Source organism: Oncorhynchus mykiss, unplaced genomic scaffold, assembly GCF_013265735.2.
Source record: "Oncorhynchus mykiss isolate Arlee unplaced genomic scaffold, USDA_OmykA_1.1 un_scaffold_836, whole genome shotgun sequence".
In the NCBI taxonomy this organism is placed as follows: domain Eukaryota; kingdom Metazoa; phylum Chordata; class Actinopteri; order Salmoniformes; family Salmonidae; genus Oncorhynchus; species Oncorhynchus mykiss.
The window spans coordinates 18,537-32,046 of NW_023494283.1; the positions used below are offsets into that span (position 1 = coordinate 18,537).

General features: G+C 45.7%; 1 protein-coding gene across 1 annotated transcript; it reads left to right on the forward strand.

The window, feature by feature from the left end:
- Positions 1-2,191: 2,191 nt before the first annotated feature.
- LOC110534591 (von Willebrand factor A domain-containing protein 7-like) lies at positions 2,192-11,452 on the forward strand. Its single transcript, XM_036974699.1, has 18 exons — positions 2,192-2,323; positions 3,269-3,580; positions 3,789-3,941; positions 4,401-4,541; positions 4,692-4,785; positions 5,593-5,721; positions 6,154-6,340; positions 6,577-6,746; positions 7,277-7,389; positions 7,622-7,738; positions 8,059-8,218; positions 8,322-8,398; positions 8,893-9,025; positions 9,106-9,258; positions 9,446-9,538; positions 9,834-10,120; positions 10,267-10,566; positions 10,742-11,452. The coding sequence occupies exons 2-18, from the start codon at positions 3,392-3,394 to the stop codon at positions 11,210-11,212; spliced, it is 2,967 nt and encodes a 988-aa protein (XP_036830594.1). The 5' UTR covers positions 2,192-2,323; positions 3,269-3,391; the 3' UTR covers positions 11,213-11,452.
- Positions 11,453-13,510: the final 2,058 nt, after the last annotated feature.

Genomic DNA, 13,510 nt, shown 5'->3' on the forward strand with positions numbered 1-13,510 from the left:
AGTGCTAATAGTGCGCATAGAGGTCATAGGGCTCATAGGGATCATAGAGCTCATAGTGCTCATATGAGTCATGGTGCTTATAGGACTTATTGTGCTCATAGGACTCAGTGCTCATAGGACTCATGGTGCTTATAGGAATTATTGTGCTCATAGGACTCATGTGCTTATAGGACTTATTGTGCTCATAGGACTCATGTACAGTGCCTTGCGAAAGTATTCGGCCCCCTTGAACTTTGCGACCTTTTGCCACATTTCAGGCTTCAAACATAAAGATATAAAACTGTATTTTTTTGTGAAGAATCAACAACAAGTGGGACACAATCATGAAGTGGAACGACATTTATTGGATATTTCAAACTTTTTTAACAAATCAAAAACTGAAAAATTGGGCGTGCAAAATTATTCAGCCCCCTTAAGTTAATACTTTGTAGCGCCACCTTTTGCTGCGATTACAGCTGTAAGTCGCTTCGGGTATGTCTCTATCAGTTTTGCACATCGAGAGACTGACATTTTTCCCCATTCCTCCTTGCAAAACAGCTCGAGCTCAGTGAGGTTGGATGGAGAGCATTTGTGAACAGCAGTTTTCAGTTCTTTCCACAGATTCTCGATTGGATTCAGGTCTGGACTTTGACTTGGCCATTCTAACACCTGGATATGTTTATTTTTTAACCATTCCATTGTAGATTTTGCTTTATGTTTTGGATCATTGTCTTGTTGGAAGACAAATCTCCGTCCCAGTCTCAGGTCTTTTGCAGACTCCATCAGGTTTTCTTCCAGAATGGTCCTGTATTTGGCTCCATCCATCTTCCCATCAATTTTAACCATCTTCCCTGTCCCTGCTGTAGAAAAGCAGGCCCAAACCATGATGGTGCCACCACCATGTTTGACAGTGGGGATGGTGTGTTCAGCTGTGTTGCTTTTACGCCAAACATAACGTTTTGCATTGTTGCCAAAAAGTTCAATTTTGGTTTCATCTGACCAGAGCACCTTCTTCCACATGTTTGGTGTGTCTCCCAGGTGGCTTGTGGCAAACTTTAAACGACACTTTTTATGGATATCTTTAAGAAATGGCTTTCTTCTTGCCACTCTTCCATAAAGGCCAGATTTGTGCAATATACGACTGATTGTTGTCCTATGGACAGAGTCTCCCACCTCAGCTGTAGATCTCTGCAGTTCATCCAGAGTGATCATGGGCCTCTTGGCTGCGTCTCTGATCAGTCTTCTCCTTGTATGAGCTGAAAGTTTAGAGGTACGGACAGGTCTTGGTAGATTTGCAGTGGTCTGATACTCCTTCCATTTCAATATTATCGCTTGCACAGTGCTCCTTGGGATGTTTAAAGCTTGGGAAATCTTTTTGTATCCAAATCAGGCTTTAAACTTCTTCACAACAGTATCTCGGACCTGCCTGGTGTGTTCCTTGTTCTTCATGATGCTCTCTGCGCTTTTAACGGACCTCTGAGACTATCACAGTGCAGGTGCATTTATACGGAGACTTGATTACACACAGGTGGATTGTATTTATCATCATTAGTCATTTAGGTCAACATTGGATCATTCAGAGATCCTCACTGAACTTCTGGAGAGAATTTGCTGCACTGAAAGTAAAGGGGCTGAATAATTTTGCACGCCCAATTTTTCAGTTTTTGATTTGTTAAAAAAGTTTGAAATATCCAATAAATGTCGTTCCACTTCATGATTTTGTCCCACTTGTTGTTGATTCTTCACAAAAAAATACAGTTTTATATCTTTATGTTTGAAGCCTGAAATGTGGCAAAAGGTCGCAAAGTTCAAGGGGGGCGAATACTTTCGCAAGGCACTGTATATGGAAAAGGGTGTCATTTGGTACACTGCCTTTATGTGTATTTGAGTCAGACCTCCTCAACACGGACAGTAAGGCCTCTCCTACTGTCCTCCCACTGCTCTGACACACACACACACACACACACACACACACACACAGACACACACACACACACACACACACACACACACACACACACACACACACACACACACACACACACACACACACACACACACCGTAAACACGTACTGTACACACACAGCCCTCCTCTTCCTGTGTATCTGGAGGAGTGTTCTGTTTGGGAATTCTTGTCACGGCCACCTGAACACTGAATGAGTGACTTCCCCTCCCCTCGTCACTCCACCCAGGTGTAGCAAGTTATAAAGGAGCAGAATGAGCCCACACACAAACTGATAAGGACAAAGAATGTCAAACACACAGAGTATACTGTACACACACACTTGAAGTCTACTTCCACCACCACTCCCAACGTGGACATCGGGACTTCACGACTCACAGGTAAAACACACATTTTAATGTCATTTTTAATGAATTATACCTGTCAACATTTCAGTTGGAATTTTTGTAAGTCAACTTTGTGTATTTTAGACTTCATCTTTAGTTAATTTCGCACTGTTTATGTAAAGTATTAGAATGGAAAATTGTATGTAAATTGGAGTTTTCTTAAAGTGCATTCGTTAGATAACTACAAGTTATTTTAGTGATATGTACAATGTGATCTGAGATATGGTCAGGACTTAAGTGAGAATATTTCTGTCTCCCCTCCCTTTTCTCTCTCATGCCTCCCTCTTCATTCCCTTGTCTCTCTCATACTTTCCTCTTCATTCCCTTGTCTCTCTCATGCCTCCCCCTTCATTCCCTTGTCTCTCTCATGCTTCCGTCTTCATTCCCTTGTCTCTCTCATGCCTCCCCCTTCATTCCCTTGTCTCTCTCATGCTTCCGTCTTCATTCCCTTGTCTCTCTCATGCTTCCCTCTTCATTCCCTTGTCTCTCTCATGCTTCACTCTTGATTCCCTTGTCTCTCTCATGCTTCCCTCTTCATTCCCTTGTCTCTCTCATGCCTCCCCCTTCATTCCCTTTTCTCTCTCATGCTTCCCTCTTCATTCCCTTGTCTCTCTCATGCTTCCCTCTTCATTCCCTTGTCTCTCTCATGCTTCCCTCTTCATTCCCTTGTCTCTCTCATGCTTCCCTCTTCATTCCCTTTTCTCTCTCATGCTTCCCTCTTCATTCCCTTGTCTCTCTCATGCTTCACTCGTCATTCCCTTGTCTCTCTCATGCTTCCCTCTTCATTCCCTTGTCTCTCTCATGCTTCCCTCTTCATTCCCTTTTATCTCTCATGCTTCCCTCTTCATTCCCAATCTCCACACAGGTGTGTCCATTACAGCTCATTAACCCTGAGTAACCTCTTCTTGATTTGCTCTCTGTCCTTTTGTGTCTCTGTAGGTTGCAACAGGCTCACAGAACCAGGAAGATACTTGATATTGGACTCTGATCATATCTCACACATAGAGAGAGTTATTAGAGACCTCCACCAATCTCCTTGGACCCTCAACTTTATGCACTGCCATGCAGACCTCCCTCCTCTTGATGGCGCTGTACCTGTCCATTCCAGGGGGCACCCAGGCCTTCAAACCCCTCATCTCAGGAGGGGGCTCGATCACACATCGTGACATCACACAGAGGGCCGTATTACGCAAAACCGCCGAGGTCTGCCGCGCCCTGGCAGCCGCCCAGGGGCGGGACTTCAGCCTGCCTGTGAGTTGACTATTGGTGGATGTTGTGACAGACCGGAATGAGCTACTGGAAATGAACTAATGTTTTGTAATTAGTTCTATAATAAAGCAATGAATGTGCTAATAAGACATTTTTTTCACCAGACTGAAAGTAAGTCTCTTACTTGTGTGTTTCCCCTACAAACCAATTAATAACCTGTGTGTCTCTCTCTCTCCCTTTCTCTCCAAAGATTGATGACAGTCTCTCCATCATCAAACTACAGAAGGCCTGCTCTGCAGACTCCTCCTCTTCCTCCCTCGTCTCCACCATCCTCTTCCAGAGTGCCATTGTCAAGATGTACCTTAGCAACGCCCTGGTGGACATGGCGTTTGCTCTGAGCAAAGTGAGGATGACAAGATGATGACGATGATGATAATAGTGATGATCATGACAATGATTATGATAATGGTGATAATGGTGATTATGATGCTGATGATGATAATGGTGATGATGAATGTGGTGATGATTATGATAATAGTGTTGATAATGGTGATGATGATGTTAATGATGATCAATATGATGATAATGATGGCAATTATTATTTGGAGTATGATGATGGTGTTAATGCCAATGGCGATGATAATGGTGACAATTGTGATAACTATGATGATAATGGTGATGAAAATTGTGATGATTATAATGCTGATGTTGATCATGATGATGATGATAATGGAGATGATGGTGATAATGGTGACAATGATGATGATGGTTATGATGATGGTGACATGATGGTGGTGATGATGATGATGATGATGATGATGATGATGATGATGATGATGATGATGATGATGATGTGAGCCAGGCGCACCACTTCGACGGTGAGACCTTCCAGGGGGGGCGGGCCCTGATCACGGCGGGGGTGTCGGAGGTCAAGGCCAGCGTCAAACGAGGGAGCTTCTTATTGGCCAGGCTGGCCCTGGGACGAGTCTGTCACACACTACAGGTGAGCTGTCTGTCACACTACAGATGAGGGACACACAAACAAGCAGCGCATGCACACGCACAAACACACACACACACATACTACATGTGAGAGAGGGAGATGATGAAGACTGTGCTGATACTGTGGAGTTGGTTGTGACTGTCTCTCCAGGATTTCTACAGCCACAGTAACTGGGTTGAGATGGGGAACAGACAGCCGTACAGCACTCTGATCAGACCTGACCTGCAACTGGTGAACCTGGCAGGTATTGTGTGTGGAACTCTCTGTAGTTTATTTAAACCATCCCCAGACATACCAACCTATATCAGCACAATACAGGCAACTACATGCAAAACAGACACGTAGCTAAAACGCCTACATTATAAAGGCATTTGTTCATAAAATAAAGAAACCCCTCCTCACGGATTGATAAAGAAGTATTTGGCTGTGTGCCAATGTCAACACTAAACCACTCCCTCTTTGTATCAGTCGACCAACCAGTCTGGAGATAATAGACTTGTCATCGCTTCTACACACTTCACACCACTCTATACATAGTCACTTTAACTCTACCTACATGTACATATTACCTCAATTACCTCCACTAACCGGTGTCTCCGCACATTGACTCTGTACCGGTACTCACAGTATATAGCCTCCCTATTGTTATTTTACTGCTGCACGTTAATGATTTGTTACTTGTATTTTTACTTAACACTTTAAAAAAAACTGCCTTGTTGTTAAGGGCTTGTAGGTAAGCATTCTACTTTTGTATTCGGCACATATGACAAATACAATTTGATTTGATGACTCCACATACCGTACTCTAACTCTGCAGTGGATTCTCTCTCTCTCTCTCTCTCTCTCTCTCTCTCTCTCTCTCTCTCTCTCTATCTCTCTCTGTCTCTCTGTGTGTGTGTGTGTGTCATTTTTGAGTGAACGCACAAACTGCTATTACCACACACCGTCACCCCCTCCAATACACACACTCCTGTTATAACCCACTCTCCTCTCTCTTCAGGCCCCAGTACTCCTGTTATAATTCAATCTCCTCCCTCTCCTCCCTCTTCAGGCCCCAGTACTCCGACCTGTAGGAGCTGTATGGGAGGTAACTGTACTGATAACATCCTACCAGAGGTCTTACAGCAGGGCCTTCTCACCTCTGGATACTTCAACCTGTTCTCCTCCAACAAACCTGCAGGTACACACACACACACACACACACACACACACACACACACACACACACACACACACACACACACACACACACACACACACACACACACACACACACACACACACACACACACACCTCTTCTTGATAGACAGCAGCTAATGGGGATCCTAATAAATACAACCCAAAAAACATGATATTATGTAACCTTTATTTAACTAGGTAAATGTTTATTTACAATGACGGGCTACCCCTGCCAAACCCGGACGACGTTGGGACAATTGTGCACCACCGTATGGGGACTCCCAATCACGGCGGCCGGATTATGATACAGCCTGGAATCAAACCAAGGACTGTAGTGATGCTGCTTACACTGTGATGAAGCGCCTTAGACCGCTGCGCCACTCGGGAGCATTGGTGCAAACTAATTTACACACTCATCTCCCCCTCTCCTAGGTAAGTGTAGCCACGGCGGGTCGTTTGACCGGACCAGCGGTCGGGACCCGGAAGGGGGCATCAACAAGGACGACGTGGGGTCCAGTCACGGTCACCTCCACCACACTGCAGCCGACGTGGCCGTCAACGCTACCATGGAACTATTGGAGGACATCAGAGGAGCTGCCGGGGACAAAGGCTTCCTACGGTGAGAGAGAGAGAGAGAGAGAGAGAGAGAGGCTGAAGTAGGTGGGCAATGTTTAGGCAAGAGGGGATTATTTGTGATGTTTTGTGTTAAATTGGAGGATTGTATCACTACTATGGGCAAGGATTGGACTACTATATGATGAGGGAGATGTCATGGTAAACTGTTGTGAGGAGCTAGGATAACAAAGGGTGGTTTTGGTTCATAATCTCCCTTGCTCTCTCTCATCTTCTCTCCAGGTTAATGGACATCACCCAGTCATCAGTGTTGTGTTTTGTCATCGACACCACAGGCAGTATGAGTGATGACATCACTGAGGCTAAGAGAGTGTCCTTCTCCATCATCGACAGTAAGAGAGGAACCCAGCAGGAACCTTCATCATACATCCTGGTCCCCTTCAACGACCCAGGTGGGTGTTAGCCTGTTCCCAGATCAGCAGGAACATACATCCTGGTCCCATTCACAGACCCAGTTAGGTGTTAGCCTGGTCCCAGATCAGCAGGAATATACATCCTGGTCCCATTCACAGACCCAGTTAGGTGTTAGCCTGGTCCCAGATCAGCAGGAATATACATCCTGGTCCCCTTCAACGACCCAGGTGGGTGTTAGCCTGGTCCCAGATCAGCAGGAACATACATCCTGGTCCCATTCAACCCAGGGGGGGTGTTAGCCTGGTCCCAGATCAGCAGGAACATACATCCTGGTCCCATTCAACCCAGGGGGGGTGTTAGCCTGTCACATGCCACAAGTGCCTCTCTGAAATTGGGAGCAGAATAACTGTTTTAACCCAAATTTCTTCTCTTTTTACTTAAGTGGCATAACATTACATTTTCACGTCAGACCAAATCTTACACAATTTGTCATTTGTGGTGTGTGTGTGTGTGTGTGTGTGTGTGGCTGTGTGTGTGTGTGTGTGTGTGTTTGTGTGTGTGTTTGCAGGATTTGGACCTCTGATCACCACAACAAATGCAGACATTTTCAAACAGAGAATCAACGCCCTGACAGCATCAGGAGGAGGAGATATACCAGAGCTGTGCCTATCAGGACTACAGGTGTGTGTCCGTGTGTGTGTGTGTATATATATATATACAGGCAATGTCATGAGCAAAGGTTTCATTGCCAATATGAAGGCTGTATTTGAACGGCTGCATTTGAAATGTGGTTGCCTGTTTTAGTAACTCTGCCAGAGCTGGTTAGTTAGACTGAACATGTTATTTACCATAGAGTTCCAGTACTTGATCCCAGTGTGGTCTAACTCTTAGCTGAATGTGTTGTAATTCCCAGCTGGCCCTCACGGCGGCGCCACCCTCCTCTGAGATCTTTGTGTTCACTGATGCTCCTGCTAAAGACACTGCACTGAAGAGCACTGTCACGGCCCTCATAGAGAGCACCAAGTCTGTGGTTAGTAGCTTTCACTACTGTTTATCTTTCTCTCTCTGTCTCCTTCTCTTTCTGTCTCTTTCTCTGTGCTTCTCTTCATCACTGTCTCTGTCTCTCCCCCTTTTGGAGACAGTTTACTGTTTGTGGGCTCACAAGTTGTCTGACTGAGATTTGATAAAGTGTGATGTTAGCCATCATGATTGATCTCAACATATCTTACTTCTTTACTGCCATTCTTTCCTAACTTTCACTTTCCTTTCATCCTTTATTCTGTCATCAACCTCTAACTCTCTTCTCCTCTCTCTACCTCTCCTCTGCTCCCTCTCCTCTCCTCTCCTCAGGTGACCTTCATGTTGACTGACAACCTCCGATCCAGTCGACGTCGTCGTAGGCGTTCCATGGGCGGGGCTTCAGCCGTATGGCCCAGTCAGGGTGGAGCCTCCAACCGGATGGCCCAATCAGACGCTCAGCTGTACCGTGACCTTGCCCAGGCCTCTGGAGGTCAACCAATCATTCAATTGATTTAATTCACAAAGCAGTTGTCTCAAAGTGTTTTACAGCTTCTTATAGAGTTCTCAGAACATACTGTGCTCCCTTCCTCTAGGTCAGGCCATTGAGGTCACCAAGGAGGATCTGCACCGGGCCACCAGCGTCATCGAGGACGCCTCCGATGCAGCACAGGTATGATAATGTATTGACCTACAGGTTATAGACCAATGTCCGCCAGCTCAGTGTTCAGTCAGTCACTCTCACTCACTGGACAAGATATACAACTGTACACATAACAATGACCTCAACGGTGTTTATAACATATCTAATGTATTGTCTATTAGCCCCTCCTCCTCCTCCTCCTCCTCCTCTTCCTCCTCTTCCTCCAGGTTACTGTGTTGTTAACATATCTAATGTATTGTCTATTAACTCCTCCTCCAGGTTACTGTGTTGTTAACATATCTAATGTATTGTCTATTATCCTCTCCTCCTCCTCCTCTCCTCCTCCTCTTCTTGCTCCTCCTCCTCCTCCAGGTTACTGTGCTGTTAACATATCTAATGTATTGTCTATTAACTCCTCCTCCTCCAGGTTACTGTGTTGTTAACATATCTAATGTATTGTCTATTATCCTCTCCTCCTCCTCCTCCTCCTCCTCCTCCTCTTCTTGCTCCTCCTCCTCCTCCAGGTTACTGTTCTACAGGAGGTAAGGAGCCCAGGAAAGGCAGAGAATTTCTCCTTTACAGTAGACGAGTCTATGAGAAATCTGAATGCTTACATCACAGGAGGATCCCTCTCCTTCACTCTCACCAGCCCTTCAGGTGTGTGTGTGACAGCCAGTTGTGAGTTATTGTAGACCAGGTAAAGGTTTGATAACCAGATGTCCCTCTCCTCCCTCTAGGTGTGTCTCAGAGTAACAGTGAGGCCAGTGGTCCTCTGGGGACCATCCAGACTGTAGGGAACCTACACCGCATCTCTCTGACCACACACAACAACACAGGATTATGGGAAATCAGTCTTAACTCCCTAGAGTCTTACTCACTGAAGGTCATAGGTCAGTACAGTGGCGAGCCCTGATCCCTGGTCAACAGTAGTGATTATATGGAATAGGGTTCTATTTCAGACGTAGTCCATTGTCTGGACTTCCCCTCCTCATCACAACATTTAGATATCTATCTTTATTCTCTATGTAAGAATTGTTTGAATAATGATTATCTAATGTGCGTGTGTGTGTGTTTCAGGTCAGAGCTCTGTTAATTTTGGCTACCATTTTGTGGAGGCTTTCGGGGGGGCTCATGGAGACTTTGGCCTCAAAGAGGGCCGTCCTCTCACAGGTAACAATAAATAACAGATGAAACCATCTTCAGTACCGGCTCTTTCATCTTCATCTTCCATAGCATCACAGCAGAGTAGTTTCAAATAATGTAAAATAAAATAATAACTTCCTCTTCCTCTCTACTTCACCTTGCCTCTCTGTTTCTACCTCGTTTTCTCCCTCGCTCCGTTACCCTCTCTCTCATTCTTACCCTCTCTTTTACCTCTGTTCACTTCACTCTCCTCCCCTTCTCTCCTCTTCCTCCATGTCTCCCTCCACCACCCGGTCTCTCCTACTCCCCTCCCCCCTCCCAGGCGATAACATAACCCTGCTGGTGTCTGTGACGGGGGGTGACTCTGTCACTGTGACGGCGGTGGCCCTGGTCGAGGCCTCGGGGTCAGGGTCAGAAGTCAACGGAACCCTGCAATTGCTAGGCGGCACCGGCGGCGGGGACTTCCTGGTTACCGTGGCCAGAGTCCCACAGGGGGAGTTTGTTGTGCGTCTGAGGGGAGAGAGCAATAGCGCCACCACCAAATCATCACCTAGCCTCTTCCAGAGACAGGTCTCCACTCAGATAAAGACTTCCAGCATCTCTGTTACGGTCAGTCTTGTAGAACTCTGAAATTGCACCCTTTTCCGTTGGACCTGGGCCGCTAGGGTTCTGATGAAAAGCAGTGCACTACAAGGAATAGGATGGCATTTTGAACACTGTCTTATTGTTAAAAAGTGAAGTTCTTCCCTCCCCAGGCCCAGGCTGACAGTACTCTAGAACCCGGTTCTACCATCTCTGTCCCCTTCACTGTGGCAATGGCCAACGGAACAGGAGGAGCTTTTACCGTCCGAGCCACGAACGACCGCGGCTTCACTTCCTCCTTCCCCGCCAGTGTCTCCATTGTGACCGGAGAGGGAGAGGCCAAAGGTACGGTGACTCTCACGGCGCCCGCCAGCACCTCATCGGGAACGGACGTCACCCTGACCATCGAGGCAGAGTCCGCTGGAGCAGCAGACTTGAACTACGCCATCCTGCGTCTCTCTGTTGTCAGCAAGGTGAGTGTCATGTTCCAAAACTCTAAAATGGGTTTTCCCTTTCCTCTCTCTCTCCCTCATGGCCCTGATAAGAATGCTAACAGCGCTACAGGTCAGAGATGGTTCTACCACCACCACTACTTCAGTTGTCTGACTAAGCTCTCTATCGCTCCCTCTCCGTCTCCCCCTTCTCCAGGTGACAGATTTCACTCCTCCCCAGTGTGGGGTGGTCAGCGTCTCGTCCAACTGCCCGGCTGACTGTGGTGCCTCTTACTGGCAGCTCTCTGCCAACCTGACCGACGGTGCCAACGGGACTGGCATCGACCGAGTCACCCTGCGCCAGGGCAACGGGACCCTGAACACTTCTACAGAGGTGGGCACCGGGGGCGAGAACGTGACCCGGATTGAGTACAGCGCCACCTGCTGTTCAAAGAAGGTAGAGCTAGTGGTAGTTGACAGGGCAGGCAACGTGGGTGTGTGTCTGGGCTCAGTAAAGGACTCTGTGGGGGTGGTTGTGAGCTCTACAGCACAGGCCTCTGTCACCAACACTACAGCTGTACCTGTAGTTAGTACTACATCTACTGGAGGGTCACCTTTGACTCTGTCCCTGTATCTAAGGATCTGTGTGATGCTTTCTCTTCTCCTGTGGAAGAGAGTAGAGCTATAGAGTTGTATAATAGTTCATGTAGGTAGATGTCATGTGGAACAGTGGAATCAGTGCAGAGAGACTCAAGTCATCAGACATAACCGGTATGTATATGTTATGTTGTACAAAAAGACAGGGTGGAAATATGTAATGAACTCTGTCATAATACACTGTGGGAACTCTGTCATAATACACTGTGGGAACTGTGTCATAATACACTGTGGGAACTGTGTCATAATACACTGTGGGAACTCTGTCATAATACACTGTGGGAACTCGGTCATAATACACTGTGGGAACTCTGTCATAATACACTGTGGGAACTCTGTCATAATACACTGTGGGAACTCAGTCAAAATACACTGTGGGAACTGTCATAATACACTGTGGGAACTCTGTCATAATACACCGTGGGAACTCTGTCATAATACACTGTGGGAACTGTCATAATACACTGTGGGAACTCTGTCATAATACACCGTGGGAACTCTGTCAAAATACACGGTGGGAACTCTGTCATAATACACTGTGGGAACTCTGTCATAATACACTGTGGGAGCTCTGTCATAATACACTGTGGGAACTCTGTCATAATACACTGTGGGAACTCTGTCATAATACACTGTGGGAACTGTGTCAAAATACACTGTGGGAACTGTGTCATTTATACACTGTGGGAACTGTCATAATACACTGTGGGAACTCTGTCATAATACACTGTGGGAACTGTGTCAAAATACACTGTGGGAACTGTGTCATAATACACTGTGGGAACTGTGTCATAATACACTGTGGGAACTCTGTCATAATACACTGTGGGAACTCTGTCATAATACACTGTGGGAACTATGTCACAATACACTGTGGGAACTCTGTCATAATACACTGTGGGAACTGTCATAATACACTGTGGGAACTCTGTCATAATACACTGTGGGAACTCTGTCATAATACACTGTGGGAACTCTGTCATAATACACTGTGGGAACTGTGTCAAAATACACTGTGGGAACTGTGTCATTTATACACTGTGGGAACTGTCATAATACACCGTGGGAACTCTGTCATAATACACTGTGGGAACTGTGTCAAAATACACTGTGGGAACTGTGTCATAATACACTGTGGGAACTGTGTCATAATACACTGTTGGAACTCTGTCATAATACACTGTGGGTAACTCTGTCATATACACTGTGGGAACTCTGTCACAATACACTGTGGGAACTCTGTCATAATACACTGTGGGAACTGTCATAATACACTGTGGGAACTCTGTCATAATACACCGTGGGAACTCTGTCAAAATACACGGTGGGAACTCTGTCATAATACACTGTGGGAACTCTGTCATAATACACTGTGGGAGCTCTGTCATAATACACTGTGGGAACTCTGTCATAATACACTGTGGGAACTCTGTCATAATACACTGTGGGAACTGTGTCAAAAATACACTGTGGGAACTGTGTCATTTATACACTGTGGGAACTGTCATAATACACTGTGGGAACTCTGTCATAATACACTGTGGGAACTCTGTCATAATACACTGTGGGAACTCTGTCATAATACACTGTGGGAACTCTGTCATAATACACTGTGGGAACTCTGTCATAATACACTGTGGGAACTCTGTCATAATACACTGTGGGATGTGCACTGTGGGAAACAACCATTTTTCCATTAGAAGCTAAGTGGGGGAAGTCATGTGGTCATGTTTTTATAGGGGACAGTGCACATTAATCAGCATCAATATTACATCCATGTAAATGTGCCAGGGTTAGCCAAAAGATCATTTACACCCGTAGTCCCTGGGCAGGTAAGGGCCTTTACACAGCCATCATCTAAATACAAATACACACTAAAACAATACAACATACAAATACATTACATCCAATAATATGTCATTCTAACAACAACACACTATAATGAGGAACCACAGATAAACTCATGTGTACATTTTGGATAGATTTGAGTCTTGTTTTCAATTTAAATTTATAAGTACAATAATGAGTGCAGCTTCTCTAGTCCGTGAGCATTGCATTCCATCATATTTTAGCTCTGATAGAGAAGGCCAATTGACTGAATTTACTGTCTCAAAAAGGTACAACGCAATCGACCTCTAGTTGCTGCCATTGTTATCCTGGAGCTGCTTAAAACAGTGCCACATACAGTAAGGAACAGGAACAGACACAGGGCAGAGGTAACGATATCACAAGAACCTGGATAGACTTAACATACACCTGTTAGACAGAAAACACAGTACGTTGATGGAGATGTCTGAGGCCATCAATGCTGAACCAGATATGAACAAGA